The sequence below is a fragment of the Bos indicus x Bos taurus genome, chromosome 26, assembly GCF_003369695.1.
Source record: "Bos indicus x Bos taurus breed Angus x Brahman F1 hybrid chromosome 26, Bos_hybrid_MaternalHap_v2.0, whole genome shotgun sequence".
Taxonomy (NCBI): Eukaryota; Metazoa; Chordata; class Mammalia; order Artiodactyla; family Bovidae; genus Bos; species Bos indicus x Bos taurus.
In genome coordinates, this window is record NC_040101.1 from 6,551,368 (window position 1) to 6,578,933 (window position 27,566).

At 41.9% G+C, this 27,566-nt stretch overlaps 1 protein-coding gene and 1 pseudogene across 2 annotated transcripts in view; one reads left to right on the forward strand and one right to left on the reverse strand.

The window, feature by feature from the left end:
• The window catches only part of FANK1 (fibronectin type III and ankyrin repeat domains 1), a 107,375-nt gene that overhangs the window by 37,645 nt on the left and 42,164 nt on the right, over positions 1-27,566 (reverse strand). The window contains exon 1 of one of the 2 annotated variants that reach the window (XM_027529321.1): positions 24,816-24,927. The exons of the other annotated variant lie outside the window; for it this stretch is intronic. Within the exon in view, the coding sequence (XP_027385122.1) occupies positions 24,816-24,849 (34 nt within the window). The 5' untranslated portion in view covers positions 24,850-24,927. Of the gene's footprint in view, positions 1-24,815; positions 24,928-27,566 lie in introns of those variants that run through there. 2 annotated transcript variants of the gene reach the window in all.
• On the forward strand, positions 23,003-24,793 carry LOC113884151 (annotated as a pseudogene).

The following is a 27,566-nucleotide window of genomic DNA, read 5'->3' on the forward strand; positions in this document are numbered from 1 at the left end:
GAGACATCTATTCAGAGAAGAGCTCGGCCAAGAGAAGTCAAGTCCAGGAAATGGGATCTTCACTCCCAGCCACAGCCCCTGAGGCACAATGTCCACAGCAGCTCTGCAGTGGGGAAAGATTGAAACCCACCTAAATGGCTGGCAGAAGAGGGTTGGACGAATTATGAACAATCATGAAGTGGAGTACTGTACAGCAGTCAAGACGAAAGTTACAATTAAATGCGTGCGTGTGTGCTCGGTCACTCAGTCATGCCTGACTTTTCGTGACCCATGGACTGTAGCCTGCCAGGCTCCTCTGTCCATGAGATTCTCCAGGCAAGAATACTGGAGTAGGTTGCCATTTATTTCTCCAGGGGATCTTCTTGACCCAGGGATCCAACCCACATCTCCTGCACCGGCCGGCAGATTCTTTACCACTACAATAAGCATATCTACATTAATAAATCCGAGTGGGGAGAGGTTGAATCACAAAAGCAAACTGTAAAATGGTATGTACAGAATGATAGAGTTTACATAAAGCTTGAGAAGACAAACTGTATCAAAAGGAGGAGGAAGAAAAAGTAATGGAATGGCAGAAAAATAATTTTATTGGTAACACTGTTTCTTAAGCTGAGTGGTGGCGTGTGATTATTTTAGATATGTTAGGTCTGAATTATTTAATAAAAGAATAACAGAACAAGGTGCTGCATGCATGGGTGTACCATGCATGGGTTGCATTGGGTTGGCCAAAAACGTTTGTCTTGTGCCTGTATATATCTTTGTCTCAATATTTATATCCTTATTGTCTTATTCATCTCCCAAGTAACTGGGTATCCAGGTAACCTACACTTTAGAACTACATTAAAATGTTATATAACTCCCAAGGTCCAGTTTCAAATTCAGAAATCCTTGGGAGTTATACGTCTTTGATATTTTCTACATTCCAATGACAACTTCAACCCAAATTACAGACTAAGCTCCTTGAGGAGATAAACTGAGGTTCCCTTCACTTTCCACCCCCAACACTACTCAATTAATGTCTGGTTCAAGCTAATCTGACATTATTCAAGTATTCAAGGGATTCTGTATTGATCCTTAATATGTTGAGAATAATTTAAGCATTAAAGATAATGCCTTAACTCACAATATACAACTTACCATATTTTATGCCACAGCTGTCAATGCTTATCCATACTTCAACTGTACATTATTTACCAGTAAGTGTGAAAAATAGATAGAAACTTCCACTAGGAAAGAGAAGCCTCCAGTGCTTCTGTTTAGTGAGGACAAGTCATTGCGTTACCCATCTCCTAGTTCATGTGAGTCATCCCATAGGATAGGATACCTGGCTCTTGACTGTCAGTGCCTTCCATGCAGCCCTATACAAACTAACTCAGTCCAGCTCCTAACATAAATCAACTGTGTCATTATGAGCCCCTTATTCAGACAAATAAAATGGAATAAAGCATATCGACATGAAAATCTTTGAAATCCTATGGCTTTGTAGTGCATCGTGCAGTTTGAAAAGTGATGACATCAGGGGCTGTGGTCTTAAATTTCCCTCAACCACCACTTTCCTTCTGTTTCCTCTCCTGCCAATCTCCCTTTTTCTAACCACTCTCTGTTCTTTGGTCGTATCTTCGGTTGCATGTTACGGCGAGGTCGTCACCCTGCTCAGTATTACGAGTACGGGGGCACGAGACAGGTGGATCCAGTTCTCAGGTGGATCTCTGCTGAGTCTGGCCCTGCAGCAGATTCCAACGTATGACAAGAGACCCCAAAGCAATTCATATGACTGTGACCCTTGCTCCAAAGGAAAAGGACCAAGGCACCAAGGGACATTTGAGCTCATGCCTCAGTGATGCAACCAGAAAGGACAATGAAGGAGATTACAGTAAGAAAAGGGGCTTATCATCCCACCTCTGTTGACAGAAACATGCGGCACAACCTTGGAATGCCAATGCAAACCTAAAAATGAATGAGATAATTTTAAAAGGAACAGAGTGGCCCAACTGATATGAAGGCCTTCAGGGAAAAATTCAACCCTCATTATCAACATAGCTGATAAATAGGGATCTTTAGGAGTTGTAATTTATTAATGAAATCACTGCAATTTTCATTATACATCAATACATAATATTTGCCACATACTGTGCTCTTCCAAATGAGGCTCTTTTATAACATAACTATGTCGCTGGTTCTCCAACTGCAATGGTTTGCAATAAGAAGGATAAACAGAAATGTTGGATGAACTTAACTTATAAAAACAAATTTTTTTTTTTACCAGAAATGTCTCCAGATTGACTCATTCTAAACAGGTTACCAGGGTGCACACAGAAAAATAAATTGTACTTTTGCAGACAGTATAGAAAGAAACAGGGTCATAAATCAAGTACTAATTATAAATAATGGTCACTGTTCTTTGCATTTATCAGAATAATGTCCTGAATAAGAAATCCCCTGCTTCTGCTATAGGATTGCTTTCATATTCATTTGCTTCTCGCCTCTAACCATGTCTTAACAGCCAAGATTCATTGTCAGGTCCTTCGTTGTAAACAGTAAGTAAATCTGTTCAGCGAATAAAATTCAAAGGCAGCTAGTATGTTATAGTTCTCTTTCCAAAAAGTCTCTCCTCCGATGTCTAAGAAACAGTTTGAAAATAGATTTACTTCCCCTCTCTGCACTAGTTACAAATGTACAGCTTTGATCTCAGCTTGAACACAAATAAATCTTTTTAATCTTCCCGTCAGGTATTGCTTCGCTCTTCAACCTTTTCCAACTTCCTCCCTCAATCTCCTCCCCCTCTTCTCACACCTACCTACTGGCCCCTACCCTTCATTGCCTTTCCTAAACTTCCTAAAAATGTTTAGGAGATGTCTACTTGAAATTGTCTTTAAACCACAAACTTTCGTAAGTAACATCGTATAGAAAAACCTAAATGAAATTTTTGGCCAACCCAATATATAAAGGTATATCTGTTTCAAAACCAAAATTACAAGATAACTCAACAAATGAAAATTAGGCCACGGAAGACATTCAAGTATTAACTTCAACAATGAAGGTGATAAACACCATCCCGTAGGATGAGTTCTAAGAAGCATGCTACACTATCTCAAATGAGAAACAAAGAGTTATTCATGCCTTGTGCTGTGCTTAGTGCTCAGTGGTTCCAACTCTTTGCAGCCCCATGGACTGCAACCCACCAGGCTCTTCTGTCCACGGGGTTTCTCCAGGCGAGAACACTGGAGTGGGTTGCCATGCCCTCCTCCAGGGGATCTTCCCAACCCAGGGATCGAACCCAGGTCTTCCACATTGCAGGCAGATTCTTCACTGTCTGAGCCACCAGGGAAGCCCATTCATTGGAAACTTTGAAAAACAATTCTCTCAATGAAGCACATTTTCCCCAAAATAGTGATAGCATTATTTTTTCTATTAATAATATAAAATACCTAGTCATCATTTTTCCTTAAAAAATAAAAGTCAAGCAATACAAAAATACTGAAACAGGAAATAAAATTCTCTCATAATCTCCTCCCCAGAGATGATTACCAGCAATAACTTGATGAAAAGTCAATGATTTCTTTGACAAACATGCAAAATTTTACAAAGATGGCATTATACTCAAGGTACTGTTTTGAAGTTCGCCTTTTTCATTTAACAGATTGAGATTCTTGCATATTAATACATGTAACTAATGCAATTTTTAAAGACAAACTTCTCTTTGTATTCTATCATTTATTACAGATGATACTTCAATAAAAAAAAATTTGTGCATTTAACTTTACATAGTGATGCAAGTATTTTTACAAGACAAATTGCTGGAAGTAAAACTGTTGAGTCTTTAAATGTATATATATTTAATTTTGGTACATACTGCAAAATTTCCTTTAAAAGGAGCCTATTTCAATGTACTAACGCTATGGGGGAGACTGATTTTCTCACATCAGGTAAGCAAGATTATCAACCCCTCAAAGCAGGTGTCATACGAAACATATTCACACACAGGTAAAGTCACTTTCACATTATTAATAGCATATTAATGAAAAACTGGAAATAGCCATCTCAACAAGAGAGCAAATAAATAGACTGAGCTTCATTTATATGACAATATTATATATAAAAATAAATATATTCTATTTATACCTGGAACCACTGTGCTTCTAACTTCAGCTCATATCCACTATATTACCTTATAAAATATGCAAAATAATCTAACGTGTTGTTTATATACACATGTGTAAGAAAATTCTTAAAACATTCATTCATCCAGTAAAATTCAACACTGTAAAGAACAGTATTGCATAGGAACCTGGAATGTTAGGTTCATGAATCAAGGTAAATTGAAAGTGGTCAAACAGGAGATGGCAAGAGTGAACATCAACATTTCAGGAATCAATGAATTAAAATGGACTGGAATGGGTGAATTTAATTCAGATGGCCATTATATGTACTACTGTGGGCAAGAATCCCTTACATAATTGGAGTAGCCATCATAGTCAACAAAAGAGTTCAAAAGGCAGTACTTGGATGCAATCTCAAAAATGACAGAATGATCTCTATTCATTCCCAAGGCCAACCATTCAATATCACAGTAATCCAAATCTATGCCCAAACCACTAATGCCAAAGAAGCTGAAGTTGAACAGTTCTATGAAGGCCTACAAGATCTTCTAGAACTAACACCAAAAAAAAAAAAAGATGTCCTTTTCATCATAGGGGACTGGAATGCAAAAGTAGGAAGTCAAGAAACACCTGGAGTAACAGGCAAATTTGGCCCTGGAGTACAAAATGAAGCAGGGCAAAGGCTAACACAGCTTTGCCAAGAGAACACATTGGTCATAGCAAACCCCCTTTTCCAACAACACAAGAGATGACTCTACACATGGACATCACCAGATGGTCAATACCGAAATCAGATTGATTATATTCTTTGCAGCCGAAGACAAAGCTCTATACAGACAGAAAAAACAAGACCAGGAGTTGACTGTGGCTCAGATCATGAGCTCCTTATTGCCAAATTCGGACTTAAATTGAAGAAAGTAGGGAAAACCACTAGACCATTTAGGTATGACCTAAATCAAATCCCTTATGACTATACAGTAGAAGTGACTAGTAGATTGAAGGGATTAGATCTGATAGACAGAGTGCCTGAAGAACTATGGATGGAGGTTTGTGGCACTGTACAGGAGGCAGGGATCAAGACCATCCCATAGAAAAAGAAATGCATTCTTATCCATTCATCTGCTGATGGACATCTAGGTTGCTTCCATGTCCTGGCTATTATAAACAGTGCTGCGATGAACATTGGGGTACACGTGTCTCTTTCCCTTCTGGTTTCCTCAGTGTGTATGCCCAGCAGTGGGATTGCTGGATCATAAGGCAGTTCTATTTCCAGTTTTTTAAGGAATCTCCACACTGTTCTCCATAGTGGCTGTACTAGTTTGCATTCCCACCAACAGTGTAAGAGGGATGAATGGATAAGAAAGCTGTGGTACATATATACAATGGAGTATTACTCAGCCATTAAAAAGAATTCATTTGAATCAGTTCTAATGAGGTGGATGAAACTGGAGCCTATTATACAGAGTGAAGTAAGCCAGAAGGAAAAACACCAATACAGTATACTAACGCATATATATGGAATTTAGAAAGATGATAACAATAACCCTGTGTACGAGACAGCAAAAGAAACAGTGATGTATGGAACAGTCTTATGGACTCTGTGGGAGAGGGAGAGGGTGGGAAGATTTGGGAGAATGGCATTGAAACATGTAAAATATCATGTACGAAACGAGATGCCAGTCCAGGTTCAATGCACGATACTGGATGCTTGGGGCTAGTGCACTGGGATGACCTAGAGGGGTGGTATGGGGAGGGAGGAGGGAGGAGGGTTCAGGATGGGGAGCACATGTATACCTGTGATGGATTCATTTTGATATTTGGCAAAACTAATACAATTATGTAAAGTTTAAAAATAAAATAAAAAAAAAAAAAGAAACTACAAAAAAGAAAAAGAAATGAAAAAGGCAAAATGGTTGCTAGAGGAGGCCTTACAAATAGCTCAGAAAAGAAAAGAAGCAAAAGGCCAAAGAGAAAAGAAAAGATACACCCATTTGAATCCAGAGTACCAAAGAATAGCAAGAAGAGGTAAGAATGCCTTCCTAAGTGAACAATGCAAAGAAACAGAGGAAAACAATAGAATGGGAAAGACTAGAGATCTCTTCAAGAAAATTAGAGATATCAAGGGAAGGATTTCATGCAAAGATGGGCACAATAAAGGACAGAAATGGTATGGACCTAACAGAAGCAGAAGATATTAAGAAGAGGTGGCAAGCATACACAGAAGAACTGTACAAAAAAGATCTTCATGACCCAGATAACCACGATGGTGTGATCACTCACCTAGAGCCAGACATCTTGGGGTATGAAGTCAAGTAGGCCTTAGGAAGCATCACTACGAACAAAGCTAGTGGAGGTGATGGAATTCCAGTTGAGCTATTTCAAATCCTAAAAGATCAGTGTGTGAAAGTGCTGCACTCAATATGCCAGCAAATTTGGAAAACTCAGCAGTGGCTGGAAAAGGTCAGTTTTCATTCCAATCCCAAAGAAGGGCAATGCCACAGAATGTTCAAACTATCGCACAATTGCATTCATTTCACATGCTAGCAAAATAATGCTCAAAATTCTCCATTATAGGCTTCAAAAGTATATGAACCAAGGACTTCCAGATGTTCAAACTGGTTTTAGAAAAGGCAGAGGAACCAGAGATCAAATTGCCAACATCCATTGGATTGTAGAAAAAGCAAGAAAATTCCAGAAAAAAATCTACTTCTGCTTCATTGACTACACTAAAGCCTTTGACTGTGTAGATCACAACAAACTGAGGAAAATTCTTCAAGAGATGGGAATACCAGACAACCTTACCTGCCTCCTGCAAAACCTGTATGCAGGTCAGAAGCAATAGTTAGAACTGGACATGGAACAACAGACTGGGTCCAAACTGGGAAAGGAATATGTCAAGGCTGTATATTGTCACCCTGCTTATTTAACTTACATGCAGAGTACATCATGAGAAATGCTGGACTGGATGAAGCACAAGCTGGAATCATGATTGCCAGGAGAAATACCAATAACCTCAGATATGCAGATGACACCTTTCTGCATTATGGCAGAAAGCAAAGAGGAACTAAAGAGTCTCTTGATGGCGGTGAAAGAGCAGAGTGAAAAAGCCAGCTTAAAACTCAACATTCAAAAAATGAAGATCATGGCATCTGGTCCTGTCACTTCATGGCAAATAATGGGGAAACAATGGAAGCAGTAACAGACTTTATATTCTTGGGCTCCAAAATCACTGCAGATGGTGACTGCAGCCATGAAATTAAAGGATGCCTGCCCCTTGGAAGAAAAGCTATGACAAACCTAGACAGCATAATAAAAAGCAGACAACATTACTTTGCTGACAAAAGTCTGTCTTGTCAAAGCTATGGTTTCTCCAGTAGGCACGTATGGATGTGAGAGCTGGACCATAAAGAAAGCTGAACACTGAAGAACTGATGCTTTTGAACTGTGGTGTTGGAGAAGACTCTTGAGAGTCCCTTGGACTGCAAGGAGATCAAACCAGTCCATCTTAAAGGAAATCAGTCTTGAATATTCATTGGAAGGACTGATGCTGAAGCTGAAGCTCCAATGCTTTGGCCACCTGATGTGAAGAGCTGGCTCATTTGAAAAGACCCTGATGCTGGGAAACATTGAAGGCAGGAGGACAAGGGAACAAAAGAGGATGAGATGGTTGGATGGCATCAGCGACTCAATGGACATGAGTTTGAGCAAGCTCCTGGAGATGGTGAAGGACAGGGAGGCCAGGCATGCTGCAGTCCATGGGGTCACAAAGAGTCAGAAGCAACTGAGAGACTGATCAACAACAACAAATATTTACTGAGAGCCTACTATGAATGATGAACTGATGCAATACTGGGGATTGAACAATAAATTAAAAAAAAAATCTCCACCTCAAGGAGCTTGTGTTTTAATGGGTGGAGGGAAAAGATACAAAAAGTACACTGACTGTTAGGAGAAAATCTTTACCACCATAGATTACACAAAAAATTTCTTACACAGGACACAAAAAACATTAACCATAAAAGAAAGCAATTTGATAAGCTTAGCTTCAATAAAATGAAAAGTTCTGCTCTTTGTAAAATTACTGCTAGTAAAATTAAAAGGTAATACATAGGAAAGGGAAGTTGCTCAGTCGTGTCTGACTCTTTGCGACCCCATGGACTTTAGCCTACCAGGCTCCTCTGTCCATGGGATTTTCCAGGCAAGAGTACTGGAGTGGGTTGCCATTGTCTTCTCCAGTAGGTTATACATACAGTGGGAGAAAATATTGGCAATTCATATATCTAAAAAGACTTGTGTCCAGACAATAATTATTAATATGTCAATATATTACAACTCAATAAGAAGAAGACACAAAATTTAAAAACAAGGAGAAAACATGAAATAATAGTTCACAAAAGAAGATTTACAAATGGCTAGAAAGAACATGAAAAGATATTCAATATTACTAGTCATCAGGAAATGGAAATTGAAATGAGAAGACAACACCCAGAACACCTGAAATGAGAGAGACTAAGGACCCCCAGTGTCAAAAGAATGCGGAACAGCTGCAACCCGCACAGTCCTGGTGGAAATCCAGAACGGTGCCATCCCTTTCAGTAACTGTTGGGCAGCTTCTCAAAAGGGTAAATATAGACTTGCACAATGAGCAAGCAAGTCCACCCCTAGGCATTTACCCAAAGCAAATGAGACATATGGCCACACATGAACATTCAGAGAAGCTTTACTCATAATCAATAAAACCTGGAAAATCCAAGTGCCGATCAGCATGTAAATGAACAGACTATAGAACATCCATGCAAGGAGATACCACTCAGCGATAAAAAAAGACTGATCAGCTAATCATCATAACCAGTGACTAGTTACCACTACAGATATGTGCTGTAACCTAGTGTGTGAATGCTCAGTCGTGTCCAACTCTTTGCAATCCCATGGACTGTAGCCTGCCAGGCTCCTCTGTCCATGGGATTTTCCACACAAGAGTACTGGAGTGGGGTGCCATTTCCTTCTCCAGGGGATCTTCCCGACCCAGGGATCGAACCTGGGTCTCCCACGTTGCAGGCAGACGCTTTACCATCTGAGCTACCATGGAAGCCCCACTGTAACCTAGATGGAGCTCAGAAACGTGATGCTGAATAAAATAAGCCAGACAACTGAGTTCATACAGACTGACTCCATTTACATGACGTTCTAGAAAAGGCAAGCATTGATGGTGACCGTCATCAGATCCTCAAGCTGTTACTGAAAGCAGCACAGGGACCTACGGGGAGTTGTTGATGATAGACATGCCCTCTCTAGACCTCAGCAATGGTTACACTAATGAATCCATTTGGCAAAAGTCATCTAACTGCATACTTACACAGCATTACATTTTATTAATATCACATGTAAGTCCCATCCCGATAAAGTTGATTTTTTACAAGATAAAATATACAGTACGTAAGATGACACTAAGTGTTAAGAAAGAAAATAATAAAGCAGAATGGAACGAGGGAGCATGGGGTCGGTTGCAGTTTTACACTGGGGTGGCAGAGGATGGTCCCTCTGAGGATGTGACACTTGTGAGCAAGCAGCTGATAGGACAGCACACAAGTCATGCCAAAGTCGGAGGAAGGCACCGCATGCAGCCGGCATGGCCAGTGCAAAGGCTCTGAGGCAAGAGCAGGCCCAGCATGGTCCCTGCACTGCACGGAGCCCAGGAAGCATCCACAGGAGGAGGTGAGTGAGAGAAGGCATGAGAAGAGGCAGGGGAGGGTGTTACCTGGGGCTTTTGGGTCTCTGTAAAAATGTTTGACTTCCCTGGTGGCTCAGACACTAAAGTGTCTGCCTACAATGAGGGAGACCCAGGTTCCATCCCTGAGTTGGGAAGATCCCCTGGAGAAGGAAATGGCAACCCACTCCAGTATTCTTGCCTGGAAAATCCCATGGACAGAGAATCCTTGTAGGCTACAGTCCATGGGGTCGCAAAGAGTTGGACATGACTGAGCGACTTTACTTTCTTCTACATGAGATAGAAAGCAATTCAAAGGTTGTAAGGACAAGAGTGATCTGATTTAGGGTTTAACAGGATCCCTCCAGCTACCATATTGGAAACAGACCGAAGTGGGTAAGGATGGGAGCAAGGAGACCATCAAGGAGGCCACTGCGGCAACTCAGGTGGAAGGTCGGGGCGGTCAGTTAGGGCCAGGGAGGCAGTGAGATCGGTCATGGAATGGGATGAGATTCAGACATCAAAGACTATCTTCTAAAGGGCCCTCCACGCCACAACAATTAGACCTGGGATGGGACGTGTCCTTTGAGACACTGTTGGTCTCATCAAAGGTAGAATGACCTAGAGACAGCCCACTTCTCAGCTGCCTCCCCACTCCATGGAAAGTTTTAAAATATGAGCAGGATTTGCATCAATCAGCAACCAGAGGGAAGAGAAATCAGTGCCTCCGTGTACCGAAGGCAGGACAGGCACACCCCCTTCACCTTTCTACTGCACTTGGATTTATTATAAATTCTGGGCTCCCCAGGTGGCGTTAGTGGTGAAGAACCTGCCTACCAATGTAGGAGATGTCAGAGATGAGGGTTTGATCCATGGGCTGGAAAGATCCCCTAGAGGAAGGCATGGCAGCCCACTCCAGTACTCTTGCCTGGAGAATCCCACGGACAGAGGAGCCTGGTGGGTTATGGTTCATATGATGTTTCACAGATTTTGCTTTCAGAAAAAACTGCGAAGGTCTGCGCCAAGCCCACACTGTGCAAGTCTAACGGCGCTGCTGTTTCAGCGGCATTTGCTCCTTCATGTCTCTGTGTCGTGTTTTGGTCATTTTCTTGTATTCCAAACGTGTTTATTATTACTGTTATATTTGTTATAGTGATCTGTGATCTTTGATGTTACCATTCACTGAAGGCTTGGATGATAGCATTTTTAGCAATAAAGTATTTTTTATTTAAGGGATGCACATTGTTTTTCCAGACTAAGGCTACTTCACACTTAATAGACAATGGTATAGTCTAAACAGAACTTTTATATGCACAGGGAAACCAAAACATTTGAGTAATGCACTTTTTTGTGAGATTCGCCTTATCACGGCAGTCTGGAACTGAACCCACAATACCTTCAAGGTCTGCTTGTGTAGCAACACCCAGAAGACAGGAACCACGGAACCTACAGAGGCAGAGAACCAGGACCAGAGAAGCAGGGAGCCAGAGGGGTGGAGATGCAGAGCAGGCCTGACCTGTAAACAGCAGGGCATAAAGTTATCAGGAGGCCAGGGCAACACAGCAAAGATGCTACTGGGATATTGAACTTGGAGGGCAGCTGCTGAGCCAGAGCCCCTGCTCTGAGCGTCTCCAGGGACTCCAAAGTGGTCACCGTTCCCATGAGCCCCTCAGCTACCCCCAGGGCAGAAGCAAATGCTTTCTGAAGGAAAGAGTCCCCAGTTCAGCCATAACTTAAGATCAAAGATCGCCAAACACAAAGGAAGACAAGCAAGCTCACAGAGTCAGAGACGTGTCTTTCGGTAGAAAACATGTCTTTTCCCTCTGCTGTTTAGACATCTGGGGCCCTACTGACCCTGGGCAAACAGTCCCTCTCAGGGCTAGCCGATTCCTGGAGATGATAAGTTTGCCCTCCAGTGCACCTTTCATATGAACAAAAATGACCGGGCCAGAGTCCACACAACCCCCACCTCTTCTGATGACAAACTCCAGGCCAGCATCTCCAGCCCTCATCACTCCAGGATGGTACCAACCAACCAGGGACAGGGCCTCCCTGCCAGAGCCTGTGGAAATTATTCAAACTAGCCAAGCTGAAGCCTGCTGCCTGCTTACTGTGCCGTGTAAGCTTTTTGCACAGAAACCACAGCAGCGAGGCTCCTTCCTGCCTGCAGTTCGCCTTGCTCACGCTGCCTCCCGGCGCCTCCCTGGGCAGCCCCCACATGGCATTTCCCTGCCCCTTGGGAACTGTAACAAGTCACCTTCTCCACTGCTGCAGTCATCTCCTGCTTTGTCAGCCTCACCACACCTAAATTATAATAAAACCCACACTTCAAACACCCTCTGAGAACGGAAGAGGTTGAAATTGTCAGATTCAGGCTATCCAAGAGCCAGGTACAGAAGTTTTAAAGAAATAAAACAATTCTTCCCAAAGTTGAGTATATAACAACAACAACAAATTGTTAGACATGACCAAAAATATCTGAGGAGAAAAGCAACTGGAAATTCTAGAAGTCAAAATATAATTGCTGAAACATAAAACTAAGTAGGTGGGGTGAATAATAAAGTAAGCGAAAAGTGAAAAGATAATTATATATCTGAAGAATTTACCCAGCTTTCCCAGAATAAAGCAAAGAATGGACATATAAAACAGAGACTAAGAAAACAGAAAGAGAAGATCTAACATATTTATTCAAGGGAAGAATGGAGACAATAGGGGAGAGACAACATTTAAAGGATAATCACTGAAAATGCGACATAACTAATTAAAAACATGAATTCACAACTTTAGGTAGCAAAACACTTTCCAAACAGGATCAGCAGGAAAAACATACCCAGACAGAAAAATGGAACAAGAAGACAAAGGTAATGATGAGACCCCAAAAGCAACCAGAGAAAAAATACACATCCCCTTACAAAGGAACATTAGCATCACTGCAGAATTCTCGACAAGAGCAAGGGAAGCCATAAAACAACACAGAAGTACCTTCAGAGGGGAAGGGAAAGGGAACCATCAGTCTAGAGCGGCATACTCAGTAAAGAATTCCCTTCAGGAGCAAGAATGAAACAAACAAATTTACCAACAACAAAAATGAAAGCATTTTGCAAATATTTGTAAAAACATATGCTGGATAAAGAACTTGTATCCAAAATATAAAAAAAGAATTCTTAAAACTCAACAATAAGAAAACAACTCAATTAAGAAATTGGCGAAAGAGCTGAACAGATACCTCACCAAAGAAGACACACAGATGGTAAACAACACGTGAAAAGATGCTCAAGATCATACATCATTAGGAAACTGCGAATTAAAACAACGACGTGACGCCACTTACACGGTATGTTGGAATGGCTGAAATCCAAAAGCCTGACAATCCCAAACGCTAGCAAAGATGCAGCGCGGTAGGAACTCATTCACTGCTGGTAAAAATGCAAAATGGTGTGGCCACTTTGGAAGACAGTTTGGCAGGGTTTTTTGGGGTTTTTTTTTGTTTGTTTTCTTCCCACAATTTAAACATAGCCTTATGTTCCACAAAGCTAAACATACGATTCAGCAATCATGCACCCAGTTACCCAGTTGACTTGAAAACTTATGTTTACCCAAAAAGCTTGATAATGTTTACAACAGCTTTATTCATAACCACCAAAACAAGTAGAAACAATAGGTCCTTTGATGGATAAAGAAACTGTGGTACCTCCCTACCACAGAATGATATTCAGCAATGAAAAGAAATGAGCTATCAAGCTACGAAAAAAATGTTAGACTCTTAAATGCAAATTACTAAATGAAAGAAACCAATATGAAAGAGATACATCTGTATGAGTCTACTTGTAATGTTCTCAAAAAGGCAAAACTATGGAGACAGGAGAAAGAGAGCAGCCAGAGGTCTCAAGAGAGGGAAGGCGGGATGAAGGGGTGAAACGTCAGGGCATTTTTCAGGGCAGTGAAACAACCATGATACTGTAAACGTGGACACGTGACACAGCATTTGTCAAAAACCATAGAGGCTTACGAAGAGCCGACTCATTGGAAAAGACCCTGATGCCAGGAAAGATGAGGGCAGGAGGAGAAGGGGGCAACGGAGGATGAGATGGTGGGATGGCATCACCAACTCAATGGCATGAGTTTGAGAAAACTCCAGGAGATGGTGGAGGACAGGGAAGCCTGGTGTGCTGCAGCTCATGGGACTGCAAAGAGTCAGACATGACTGAGTGAACAACATAGACCCTTACAATACAAAGAATGAAGCTTACTATGTGCACATTTTAAAAAATCATTTAGGTGGTTGCAGAATCTCAAGGCAGAATGCAGAGTGTGGCAAAACAATCAAACTCTATTACGGATGTGTGAGTCTCCTCTTTGAGGCAGGGGAAAGGGCTCTTTCTGCCCTAAGTCACTTTGGAAATAAGCAGAATCTCTAAAACTGAGGGCTAAAGAAACTGTACCCAAGCACTATACACTAGCTGATCACCTCATTTCCCCCAGGGTACAGGTTAAGCATTCTGATATTAACATGCATGGCAATGGCACCCCACTCCAGTACTCTTGCCTGGAGAATCCCATGGACAGAGGAGCCTGGTAGGCTGCAGTACACGGGGTCGCGAAGAGTCAGACACGACTGAGCAACTTCACTTTCACTTTTCACTTTCATGCATTGGAGAAGGAAATGGCATCCCACTCCAGTGTTCTTGCCTGGAGAATCCAAGGGACAGCAGAGCCTGGTGGGCTGCTGTCTATGGGGTCACACAGAGTCGGACACAACTGAAGTGACTTAGCATACAAAGTTTAGACAATTAACTAAATGGACGGCAGATAGTGGGAGTTGGATTTCTCTGCTGGAGTGGGTGTTTACAGATGAGCAGGGAGAGGAGGTTAGGATGATCCACATGCTAGTGAGCTACAGTTGGAGATAGCATGACTGCATATCTCGCTTCACTTACACACACACAAATATTCATTAGGTACGTGTATGTATGCTTCCCAGGCGGTGCTAGTGGTAAAGAACCCACCTGCCAACGCAGGAGATGCAAGAGACACGGGTTCAATCCCTAAGTCAGGAAGATCCCCAGGATGAGGGCACTCCAGTAATCTTGCCTGGAGAATCCCATGGACTGAGGAGCCTGGCAGGCTACGGTCCATAGGGTCGCAGAGAGTCGACACGACTGAGGCAACTTAGCACGCATGCACGCATATGCTCGTATTTCCTTGTTCTGTCAGAGGAGAAGGGCTAAAAGCAGCTATGCCAATAGCAATAAGCTCATCTAGCACAGAGATCTGGGTTCCTAATGCTTCAATTAAAGAAAGAAGAACTCCTTGATTAAAGGGCTGATTCTAGAAATGGGGCACGAAACACGGAAGATGAATGAGCCTGAAGCATCTTAGTCTTCCAGAAAGTAAGTTAATGCTAAAAGAAAACAAAAGTCCACCACAGTGGGTACGCCAAAAGAAGTAAGAGCCAGCCAGAAAAAAAAAGAAAACTCCCAATGGTGAAAACTGGCACATTTGAGTAGCAAAATAAATTGAGCATTGGACTATAACTCCAAGTATAAAATATATATCCTTGACTTCACACTAATATAAATAAAGGAGTGAACAAAACAAATATGGGAGAAGAGGCAAATCTCCTATGCAGGAGAACTCCAAGTAATTGATGGAGACACTCTGCCCTCAAGGAAATAGAATATAACTCGTTTCTCCGTCAGCGCGGGCTGCACAGAGCATTCAGTAGGGAAAGGAAGGGGAAAAGGAGAGTAACTTTACCAAGAAACCTGACAAGCAGGGTATCAGCCGGGAGATTAAAATGTATGCGTGAATAGTGTTAAGTCACATTGACAGCGTGTGTCCTTAATTCAGTGAAATGAAAACGGCATTTTCACCTCTGGTTTTCTGCCCCCAAAACCCATAAACTCAATCTAATCAGGAGAAAAAGTGCAGATAAATCCCAATTTAGATGTTCTACAAAACACCTGACCAGCACTCCTCAAGACTGCCAAGGTCACCAAAAACGAAAAGAGTCTGAGACTGTCACAGCCAAGAGGAACTTAAGGAGACATGAAGACGAAATGTAATGTGTATTCTGGATGGGATCATGGAACAGAAGAAGAGCATTCGGTAAAAACTAAAGAAATCTGAATCAGTCAATAATGATTTATCAACATTGGTTCATTACTTGTAACAAAGGTGCCATATTCATGTAAGAGGCTAATAGGGGAAACTGTGGATTATGTGAGAACCCATACTATTTCATTTTTATAATTGTTTTATAACTCTAAACTGTGATTTTAAAAAAAACAATAAACTTTATTTTAGGAACAACATCACCAATATGCAAAAGGCAGAAAATACAACCTGTAATGAAAACAATCGATAGGAATGAGCCCAGAAGTAACAGAGGTGACAGAATTTATAAACAAGTACATTACCTAATGTAACTATGCTCTGTGTGTTTAAGAAGATAAACAAAAAGGCCAGAAGACATAAAAATACCAAATTGGAACTTTTTGAAATGAAAGATACAATCTGAAATGAAGAATGGAATGGAATCAAAAGCAGATTATACATGGCAGAAAATGCACCAATAAACTAGAAGACACAGCAGTACAAAACTGGTAAAATGAACCACAGTGAGAGAAAAGATGAGAACGCAGTCACTGACTCAAAAGAACATCAAGCAGTTCAACATACATGTAACTGTAGTTCAAAGGAGAAAAAGGAGACAGAAAATTAGAAGAATAATAGCAATACATCTGAGAACTGCTCAGAGATCTGAGGGTCATTTTGGTTCAAATGTTTAACCTTGCTTGTGTATCTTCATGGCCATATCATGCTGTGCAGTAGCCGCACACTGATTTTAACTGATGTATTCAACATAACGTTCTAAAACAAAACATATTCCTCTAGTCTTTTATTTCTCCTTTTCCCAAGTGAGATAATCATAAAAATTTTGTGTAGGAAACACCTTATCATTCTTATCTCACTATTGGTAATGCTTATTATTATTAAATCCAGGGAAATGCAATAGAAATATGCATACAGAGGAAGAATATTACCATAGCAGCTGGTGAAAAGAAAGAATATATGGAAACATTGCCTAGATTTAAGAAAGTAAACTGGAAATACAATGTAAAGGGCTAAAAACTGACCATCACATGCCACTTAATTTTGCTCATGGATTTTACATTTTCCATTTTTCTTACAGAAAACTAAACTCGGGAGTCTCTCACTTACATCTTCAATTCTTTCCCTGTTATGAGTTGAATTCACACTCGAACAACGTATGTAGAAGTCCTCAGTCCACAGCACCTGGAAATGCGATCTTCTTTGCACAGAGGATAACCGCATGTAATTAGTTAGGAGAGGTCTTACTGGAGTAGAGGGGGACGAAAGTCCAACGTGACTCATGTCCTAACAAGAAGAAAAGAGACCTAGACAGACACAAGGACAATGCTATGTCTGTCCTCTGTCCAACAGAGGCAGAGATCCAAGTGATGTGTCTCCAAGTCAAGAACATCAAGGATTCCCAGGAGAACACCAGAAATTGGAAGAGACAAAGAATAATCCTCTCCTACAGGCCTCAGGGGGAGCCCAGCCTCAAGAAGTGTAAGTCAATAAACTGATGTTGTTTTAAGCCAAAAAAAAAAAAAAAAAAGCCAAAATTTCCTAAATTTGATGAGAAGTATAAACCCACAGACCTAGAACTTCAAGAACCTCAAGCAGAATAAACTTAAGAAAACCATGCCAAATATTGATAGCATTGGTTTTAATCTAATTGTTGAAATTCAGCAAATAATATTAAAAGCAGCCACAGATTGAAAAAAACGAATCACAGAACAAAGATAAGACTGACAGCAGACATCTCCTCAGAAACATGCAAGCCTATCACACTGCATTGAAGTCGCTCAGTCGTGTCCGACTCTTTGCAACCTCTTGGACTGTAGCCCGCCAGGCTCCTCCATCCATGGAATTTTCCAGTCAAGAATACTGGAGTGGGTTGCCATTTCCTTCTCCAGGGGATCTTCCCAACCCAGGAATCAAACTCCAGTCTCCTGCATTGCAGGCAGACACTTTTACCATCTGAGCCACCAGGAAACCTATCACCGTGCAGAGACGTCTTTCAAGTTCTGAGTGCTGGATTTCTTTACCCAGGGACGATGTCTTTAAGCAATAAAATGAAAATAAAGGCTTTTTTTAGATTTAAGGCAAAAAAAAAAAAAAAAAAAGCCAAGAGAATTCATCACCAGCAATGCTGAATTATAAAAAATGTTAAAGAAAGTTTCTCAGGCAGAAGAGAAATCATACAAGATGAAAATCTGCATTTACACAAAGGAATAATGGTCACGAAAAACAGCAAATGTATGGGGAAGCATAAAATACATCATCTTCCTAAAGTAAAAATTATAGAAATGCATTGGGAGGTTAATGGGATATACAGAAGAAAACTACAATAAGACAAAGGCTATGGAGGACAGAAATGGACTCTTCTAAGATTCTTATGCATAACGTAAAATCGTATGGCACTATTTAGAGAAAGATCGTGACAGGTTCTACACTACCCAGGACTCACCCTTACAAGTTCATAATGAGTTCACATTTCTCCTTCTGAATTGTTTACTAAAATTATCTTCCCTTTGGTTTGTCAGAGACTTTCTTAAGGGGCCTGAGTGAGTCCCTTCTTGGTCACTGATGTCGCTAAATGAGTCTACCCACAGGTTATCACACAACTGCTTAACTCTTAGAAGTTAATTACTAAACTCTGACTTTAAATTTATTTAAAATTCCTAACCATAACTTTTGAATTACTACTTCAATTATGTTACATCCCATCACAAACGTACACAATAAATATATGACATTTCATGTACCTCTGCTATACTCTCTGCAAACCAAACAAGAGCCTTTGGTCAAAAGTGAAAAACTTCAACTTGATCTGAAGTAGGAAAGCAATAAAAATAAAAATTATTCATGCTCATACATAACAGTAAATCTGACTGCTCCTTTCCCTTTTCTATGCTAGTATAAAACTTGCATTATATATGGAGGCTTGATATTAGAGCATGGAAGCAAGGGATATCTCCAATAAATCATATTTTCTTTACAATCTTCAAGAAAACCTTTTTTTTTTTTTTGCTTTTCTTACAGTGGAATCCTCAATAAATATCACCTTGAATCCCCCTTCAGATGTGTTCAATCCCTATCTTGGCTGTTGTTCCTTTCCAGGGTAGGTGTACCGGCTTAACTACAGAACAGACTTGTGGTTGCCAAGGCGGAGTGTGGATGGGGCGGGACGGATTGGGAGTTTGGGATTAGCACATGCAAAACATGATAAATAGACCGGATAAACAACAAGGCTCTACTGTATAGCACAGGGAACGATAGTCAATGTCTTGTGATAAACCATAACGAAAATTATATAAAAAAAGCATACATATTGCATAACTGAATCACTTTGCTGTACAGCAGAAACTAACATAACACTGCAAATCAACTATATTTCAATTTTAAACAAAGTACTGGTTTAAGCTTTAAGAGCTATCATGCATTCTCTGTAAAATGTTCACGTTCATGGTAAGAATACATACTTTGTAGCCAAACTGCTATACAGCCAAGTTATTCAATATTTATATCAATCTCCATTTCTCTCCTGAGTCTAAGTTTAAAATGTGAATAAATGGGACTTCCCTGCTGTGGTCCAGGGGTTAAGACCTCTCCTTCCAGTGCAAGGGGCGTAGGTTTAATCCCTGGCCGGGAAGCTAAGATCCCACATGCCTCATGGCCAAAAAAAACAAAAAACAGAAGCAGTGTTGTAACAAATTCAATAACGACTTTAAAATAAAATTATGAACTAATCTATTATTTTAAAATGTGAATAAATAAGAATGTGGCTTTAGATGGCATTCTGCCATATCTGGGATGAGTGATCATAGTTCATTCAAATAGAAAACTTCCAAAACCTAAAATTCTTTGAATTTTCCTTGCGTATGATATATTTCCTTTGCTCCACCTTTGCCTCCTTGACATTCCACTTCCGTAGAAAGCGTATTTTTTCTTACTTAGAACAAACTTGATTTTGTTTGGGAGCTAAGAAAATCACTTGATATGAAGCATGTAACTGGGGTTTTTATTAAAATGTCATTAAAAATAAGATAGGTGCCTCAAATACGAGTATTACAAGGGTTTCACAGAAATTCTTCAACAAACAAAGCAACTGACAAAAAAAATTCCAGTCACTTTGGCAAAGCTATCATTTTAGGCAACTGTTCTTTTTAAACTATAGTTCATTCTGAGTTATATAAGGGTGCTATTAATTATTGTTCCTCTCCATGTCTTTTTAAAGTAAAAATCCATTTTGCCCAGAACAGGGGGAAAAAAAAAGAATCCATTAATTATTAAAATTCTTCTGGAATATCAAATTTATATCAATTTCATTTAAAATTTGTTTGATTCTATTAGGATAATTTTATGCTTTTCACCACAGAAACAAAACTGTTGTGGTAATACTAACATTTATATAAGCATTCACATGGCCAGATGCTATGCTAAGTGCTTTGAAGCCACTGTCTTAGCTCAGGCACCTGGAGCAAGGCTGATCCCTTACCCACATTTCAGGCTGGGACTCAAAGCCTTCTCTAGTCTGTCCAACTCCAGACACTGCCAAGCTCTGCTGGGTCTGGGGCCGTGGCTCCCCAGGAAATGGAAAAATGACAAGTTAGCAACCAAGAAGCACTGCGGGCCCTGCTGGATCCCTGGGACCCGGATCTCAGAGAACTTTCACAGGCTTCCCATTCTCCAGAGCCCAGAACCCAGGTTGTCACAGTCATTTGTTTCCCCTACGATGGAAATCATCCTGCAGATAAATTCACCTTTAAAGATTCCAAGATAGGAGACACAGAACCAGAACTGATGGAGCGGAGAAGAAGGCAGTTGGTGAGGGGGCAGGCAGTGTCTGGAGACACCCCTCTTCCCACTCAGAGGTCGCTCTGAGGCAGCTCCTCTCTGCACCCCTGAAGTAGATCACCAGGCAGCCTGCAGGCCAGGCCAGGGCTGTGGCCTCTCTCAGAGACTCCGCCTCAGTCAGAGAGGCAGATGTAAGGCAGGAGGGGCCCAGCCCAGCAGCCCTCCCGGAACAGGGGGCCCTGGCCGCCAGAGGCCGAGGGCTTCTCCAAGCGTGGTTCCTGGCTCCTCATTCTGGAGTCATTAGAGGGGCTCCTCCTGTTACAGACAGAGGAGCTGCTCTGCTCCCCAGGTCCCACGACTGGGCTACCACACTCTGTCCACAGACATTTAAGCAGACCGGGGCTAAATCCTGCCAGAAGTAGAGGCCACGCGACAGAAAGCTCTTTCCAGCACAGAGGGGAGCATGCAGGCATCTGGACACAGTGTGTGTCTACACAAGGCATCTGGACACGGTGTAGGTCCAGGGGAGGAATGCTGCCCAGCTGAACCCATATTTACTAAGGATTCTGGTGGGCCAAAGGGGTCCCTAAGCCATGAAATAATCAGACCCAGAGAGAGATTTAGTATAAAGCTAATAAAGTCTGAATTTTTGTGTGTGGGGCAGGGGGGTGGGAGGGTCTCTCATTTGCACAAGCCCCTTGCAAGACTCAATGAGGGATCCTAGCAGTGTAACACGTGGTAAAACATTTTCTTGTAAATCGTGCAATGTTTGAACTCCCAGGTTGTTAGCGGAGTGTCCCCTCCCCACCCCAACATCCCCTCCAGCCACCTCCCCATGTCTGGTGTATAGCATGAACTGGTACTCTAGAGACAGCACTAAAGCAGGGGTCCCCAACCTCCGGTACCTCCTGCCTGGTGATCTGAAGTAGAGCTAATATAATACTAATAGGAAAAAACTACACAATAAATGTAACACACTTGAATCATCCGAAACCACCTCCCGCTCCCCGGTCTGTGGGAAAATTTTCTGCTGGACTAAAGGGAAGTGGAGCTGGAAATGCATTTGGTTCGATTTGACAAAGTACAGCTGTGCAGTTTGCAGTCACTCCTGTTATAACTGAGGTCCTATCCCCCCATCCCCTGTGGCAATCACTTCTAGGGATACTCCCACCATGCCCTGGGCTCACACCCCATCACACAGGTTTGAGGTGAAAGGTCCTACTGCCTTATGAACAGTAGAGGAGACTGAAGTCTACTAGCGCTAGTCTGTAGAAAATTCTTTCAAACAAATATTTAAAGTCTCAAGCAGAGGATTTGGATCTCATTAATATACAGTTAAAACACAATTTTTCACCTGTCAGAAACACACACAATGAAAAGTGTATGCCATCATAAACACACGACACTTTCTTTTTAGCAGCAAATCACAGGAAATAAAATTTGTCATAAGTCTTGGTTTGTAGGACACAAAGCATTATGGCAAAGAGCGAGTATAACTAAAGACGGGGCAGCATGATTTATGCATTCTTTATGCACACCTTAACTTATCTGATGTATCTTGCCCTCACAAAATCTGACAGTTCCAGATAAAACAGCATGCGAAATCACCACCAATACAGCAGAGTAGCCTGAAGAAACAAATGTTCCAGTGAAAAACTCTGACACATACCCCATCAATAATTCAATATTTGTAGTATAAGAATAATTTGATTATACAATTATGGGGTTCAATTGAACACAGTGGCAAATTTTAAGTGCACTTGAATTACTCTCTTGTCTGCCTTAATTTCAGATAAATTTTCCACTGTTTTCTACAATTACAGATCATCCCAAATTTAAATGCAATGGAAAGTAAGGATTCTAGCAGAATTTAAAGGAGGAAACTGGCGGGGGTAGAGAATGAAGATTGGCAGAACCTTTGAAAAGTTAAAAATTCACCTATATAACAGTAAAATTTTAAAACCTAAAGGCTGAAACGGTATGCAGAATTATTTAGAAAGGAATCATCAGAGGGTGGTCCTAAGATGGCAGAGGAATAGGATGGGGAGACCACTTTCTCCCCCACAGATTCATGGAAAGAACATTTGAACGCTGAGCAAATTCCACAAAACAACTTCTGAATGCTGGCAGAGGACATCAGGCACCCAAAAAGGCAGCCCATTGTCTTCAAAAGGAGGTAGGGGAAAAAATATAAAAGATAAAAAGAGAGACAAAAGAGGGAAGGACAGAGATCCATCCTGGGAAGGGAGTCTTAAAAAAGAAAGAAGTGCCCTGGTCCACGGGATGCCGCGCAGTGCCCGCCGCTTCCCGCCGCGGAGCCATGGAGATCGGCACGGAGATCAGCCAGTGCCATTAAGGGGAAATTGCAAGAATTAGGAGCTTACGTCGATGAAGAACTTCCTGATTACATTATGGTGATGGTGGCCAACAAGAAAAGTCAGGACCAAATGACAGAGGACCTGTCCCTGTGGCTAGGGAACAACACAATTCGATTCACCGTATGGCTTTATGGTGTATTAGATAAACTTCGTTCTGTAACAACCGACCCCTCTAGTCTGAAGTCTTCTGATACCAACCTCTTTGATGGTAACGTACCTTCAAACAAGAGCAGTTTCAGTCGAGGAGATGAGAGAAGGCACGAAGCTGCAGTGCCACCTCTTGCAGTTTCTGGCACTAGGCCTGAAAAAAGAGAGTCTAGAGTTTCTACAAGTTCACAGGAACAGAAAGCCACTAATGTCAGACAGACTTATGATGATGGAGCTGCAACCCGACTAATGTCACAGTGAAACCTTTGAGGGAGTTAGCACCCTCTGAAGATGTGATTGATATTAAGCCAGAACCAGATGATCTCATTGATGAAGACCTCAACTTTGTGCAGGAGAATCCCTTATCTCAGAAAAAAACCACAGTGACACATATGGTTCTTCTCGCCCTTCTATTGAAATTTATCGGCCACCTGCAACTCGAAACACAGACAGTGGTGCTCATCTAAACAGGTTGCAGTTTCAACAGCAGCAAGACAGTATTCATGCTGCCAAGCAACTTGATATTCAGAGCAGCCGGGTGTATGAAACAGGACGCTTGTGTGAACCAGAAGTGCTTAACAGCTTAGAAGAGACTTACAGTCCCTTCTTCAGAAGCAACGCAGAAAAGATGAGTATTGAGGAAGAAAACTTTCGGAAGAGAAAGTTGCCTGTGGTAAGTTCAGTTGTTAAAGTAAAAAAATTCAGTCATGACGGAGAAGAGGAGGAGGAAGATGATGATTGTGGGTCCCGTACAGGAAGCATCTCCAGCAGTGTGTCAGTGCCAGTGAAGCCTGAACGGAGACCGTCACTTCCACCTTCTAAACAAGCTAACAAGAATCTAATTTTGAAGGCTATATCTGAAGCTCAAGAATCTGTAACAAAAACAACTAACTATTCTACAGTCAGTTGCTCCCAGAACTCGAACTTCTCAGGAAGAATTGCTAGCAGAAATGGTCGAGGGACAAGGCAGAGTCCCTAGGATAAGTTCTCCTGTTAAAGAAGACGAAGCAAAAGGAGACATTATAGACAAAAGTCAAGGAACTCAACAGAGGCAGTTGTCATCCCGATTGCAAATTGACCCCGTAATGGCAGAAACTCTGCAGATCAGTCAAGCTGAGATGAGTGAGCTGAGCGTGGCGCAGAAGCCGGAGAAGCTGCTGGAGCACTGCAAGTACTGGCCTGCCTGCAAGAACGGGGACGAGTGCGCTTACCATCACCCCGTGTCGCCTTGCAAAGCCTTTTCCAATTGTAAATTTGCTGAGAAGCGTCTGTTTGTTCATCCAAATTGTAAATACGATGCAAAATGTACTAAACCAGACTGTCCCTTCACTCACATGAGCTGAAGAACACCAGGACTGCCTCCAAAACCAGTCACAGCACCAGCACCGCCTTCCAGTAGTCAGCTGTGCCGCTACTTCCCAGCGTGTAAGAAAATGGAGTGTCCCTTCTATCATCCGAAACACTGTAGATTTAACACTCAGTGTACACGACCTGACTGTACGTTCTACCATCCCACCATTACTGTACCACCATGACATGCCTTGAAATGGATTCGACCTCAGACCAGGTAAAGTGAATGACACCCAGTCCTACCTGACAGAAGACTGTGGCGTTTGAGAGTTTCCATCTGCTGATGAAAGACATTCTACAGAATTTGTCAAATCTTTGGAACTTGGAATATATTGCTTTCATAATGTGAAGTTTATTGCCTAAAAAAAAAAAGAGAGAGAGAGAAGCTTCCAAACACCAGGAAACACTCTTACTGGCAATCTGTGGCGAGCCTTGGAACCTCAGAGGGCAAAAAATTGGGAGGAAAAATAAATAAATAATTAAACCCCACAGATTACATGCCTAAGGCAACTCCCAGCGAAGAAGCAGCACAGACGCTTGCATCCGCCACTAGCAAGTCGGGGCTGGGCAGGGAGCTGCGGGCTGCATTGCTTAGAGTAAGGACCAGGCCTGAATGCCCCGAGGGCAATCTGAGGGAACTAACTTGAGATAGCAAACCAGACTGTGGGATAGCTATCGGGCAAAAAGCCCTAACCTAAAACACTGCCAGGCCTGCTCACAGAACAAAGGGCTGAGCAGAGCTAGCCAGCTGTGGACCAGCCCATTCCCCACCAGAGACAGACAGGTGAGGGCAGCCAGAGCCGGAAGGGGGCAATCGTGGCCCCAGAGAGGCATCATCTACCAAACTGCAAGCAGGCTTCATTGCTAACCAAGACTCCTTGGGATTCTGGACAGTCGACATCCACTGGGAGGGTTGCAGCCAGAGATCAGCTCCCCAGAGGACAGCTCCCCAGAGGAGACACACGGTACACCTGAGAAGGTGCGCCCATTGTACACCCAGAAAACCGAGGGGCTGGGACAGGGGAGGCGATAAGTCATAGCTAGCCAAGCACCTGGTCACCTGAGTTTCTCAGACAGGGGAAAGGCACAAAATGCAGGCCCAATCAAGTCTGCGCCTTTGTGGAGTACCCAAGAACCTGAACCTGAGCAGCTTTGACCTGGGAAGTGCACTCAACCCAGAACCGGCCTCAGACAGTGCCTGGCAGAGCAACCTAGAGCCTGAGCAGTGTAGATTGGGAAAGCACACTCGCCGTGAGCAGGGCAAACCCAGTGTGGCCAAGACACCAGGAGCACTCCCCACAGACACCAGTGATATTTGTTTGCAGTGTTCCTCCCTCCCCACAGCACGACTGAACAAGTGAGCCTAAAACAAGTGACCACCGCCGCCCCCTTGTGTCAGGGTGGAAATTAGACGCTGAAGAGGCCAGCAAACAGAAGCTAAAATAAACAGAGGGAACCGCTTTGGAAGTGACAGTTGCAATAGATTAAAACCCTGCAGTTAGCACTGACTACATAGGAAAGGGCCTATAGATCTTGAGAAGTGTAAGTCAGATCAAGGAACTATCTGAAAATGAACTGACCCCACAATGTCCACAACAACACCAGAGAAAGTCCTAGATATATTTTTACTATTATCATTTTTTTAATTTTTAATTTTTTTTAAATTTTAAGTCCTCTATTACTCCTTTAATTTTCATTTTTATAACCTATTCCTTTGCAAAAAAAAAAAAAAAAACAACCCTATTTTTAAAGCAAACTTAACCTACTATTCCTTTGCAAAAAAAAAAAAAAGACCCTATTTTTAAAGCAAACTTCATATATATATATTTTATAATTTTTGTGACTTTGTTCTTTTCTTTAATATTGTATTTTTGAGAATCTAACCTCTAGATTTTTAATCTTTGCTTTTTGGTATTTGTTATCAATTTTGTACCTTTAGAACCCAATCTTCAGTACCCATTTTTACTTGGGAGCAAGATTATTAGCTGGATTGCTCTCCCCGTCTTTGGACTTCCCTTTTTCTCCACCAGGTTGCCTCTATCTCCCTCCTCCCCCTTTTCTTCTCTATGCAACTCTGTGAATCTCTTTATGTGTTCTGGGCTGTTGAAAACACTTAGGGAACTGATTACTGGCTGGATCTGTCTCTCTCCTTTTGATTCCCCCTTTTATCCTCCTGGCCACCTCTGTCTCCTTCCTCCCTCTTCTCTTCTCTGTGTAACTCTGTGTACTCTCCAGGTGTCCCTCACTGTGGAGAAACTTTATATCATTAACCTAGATGTTTTATCATCAGTGCTGTATAGATGGAGAAGTCTTGAGGATACTGTAAGAATACAACTGAAAACCAGAGGCAGGAGGCTTAAGTCCAAATCCTGAGATCACCAGAGAACTCCTGACTCCAGGGAACATTAATCGATAGGAGCTCATCAAACGCCTCCATACCTACACTGAAACCAAGCTCCACCCAAGGGCCAGACAAGACATACCATGCAAATTCTCCAGCAACACAGGAACATAGCCCTGAGCTTCAATATACAGGCTGCCCAAAGTCACAACAAACCCACTGACATCTCAAAATTCATTACTGGACACTTCATTGCACTCCAGAGAGAAGAAATCCAGCTCCACCCACCAGAACACCAACACAAGCTTCCCTAACCAGGAAACCTTGACAAGCCACCCGTCCATCCCCACCCACAGTGAGGAAACTACAATAAAGAGGAACCACAAACGGCCAGAATACAGAAAGGCCACCCCAAACACAGCAATATAAACAAGATGAAAAGGCAGAGAAATACCCAGCAGGTAAAGGAACAGGATAAATGCCCACCAAACCAAACAAAAGAGAAAGAGATAGGGAATCTACCTGATAAAGAATTCCGAATAATGATAGTGAAAGTGATCCAAAACCTTGAAAACAAAATTGAGTTACAGATAAATAGCTGGGAGACAAAGATTGAGAAGATGCAAGAAATGTTTAACGAGGACCTAGAAGAA